The 915-nt window shown below is 58.1% G+C and overlaps 1 protein-coding gene across 1 annotated transcript in view; it reads right to left on the reverse strand.

The window, feature by feature from the left end:
* LOC104985320 (neural cell adhesion molecule L1-like) overlaps positions 1 to 915 on the reverse strand; it is a gene marked incomplete at its 3' end in the record, with an annotated part of 2911 nt that overhangs the window by 960 nt on the left and 1036 nt on the right. Inside the window, exons 2-3 of the mRNA XM_010835428.1 lie at positions 538 to 660; positions 242 to 412 (exon numbers count right to left, since the gene is read on the reverse strand). Coding sequence (XP_010833730.1) covers positions 242 to 412; positions 538 to 660 — 294 coding nt within the window. The remainder of the gene's footprint in view (positions 1 to 241; positions 413 to 537; positions 661 to 915) is intronic.

The following is a 915-nucleotide window of genomic DNA, read 5'->3' on the forward strand; positions in this document are numbered from 1 at the left end:
CATGTAACCCCATAGACTGCAGCCCACCAGGCTCCTCTGTCCATGGACTTTTCCAGGCAAGAATACTGGAGTGAGTTGCCATTTCCTTCTCCATCCTCCTCTTCTTAAAGAGAGGGCCCTATCTCTGCCCTCACCACCCAGGGAAGGTGTGTGGGCCACGCTGTCTTTGAAGAAGACTGATGGGATGCACCATGAGGGTAGGAGAAGAGTAGGGCAGTGTATCAGAGACTTTGGAACTCACTCGCTTTGACCCGGAGGTCAATGGGTTCCTTTTGAATGATGGTTCGGGTGCCAGGGAAGTGGGCGTGACAGATGTAGTCTGAGTGGTTGTCCGAGGTGAGCACATTAGCAAAGTAGAGGTTGCCATTCTGGCCCATGGTCACCCGCTCATCCTGTTTGATGTGCAAGATCTCTGTGGGCAGGGGTGGGGGGGCGGGAAGGAAGGAGGCAGAGGTCAGAGGTCAGGAGCCCTCCCCCGGAACATACACCCACTGACCCGTCCCTTGACCCTGGCAGCAGCCCCTCGTGGGCACCCACTGCTGTTCATCCAGTAGATCCGGAGTGGCTCTGCACTGGGGGGCGGGTGGCAAGGGAGAATCACCGACTCCCCTTCCTCGACCTCAACAGGTTTCACTGTCTCCTTTGGCCACTTGGGGGTACCTGGAAGGGACAGAGAGGCCGGCCCCGTGGATTTTCCAGTCTCTTCCTGGAGAAGGCAGGGCAGGGGGAGAGGAGGAGGGCTACCCAAGGGCACAGGTTGGCGAGCCAGGACATGAGGGAGGCAGAGACTCTGGATCCTCTCTGGGCTCAAGGCTGAGACCAGCGCAGCATGCAGATGAGATGGGCTGGAGGCCAGATGGCCGTGAAGGGTTAACTCTCTACAACTCTTAGCTCCCACCAGGAGGAAGGGATGAG

The sequence above is a fragment of the Bison bison genome, unplaced genomic scaffold (genome assembly GCF_000754665.1).
Source record: "Bison bison bison isolate TAMUID 2011002044 unplaced genomic scaffold, Bison_UMD1.0 scf7180017845525, whole genome shotgun sequence".
NCBI lineage: Eukaryota > Metazoa > Chordata > Mammalia > Artiodactyla > Bovidae > Bison > Bison bison.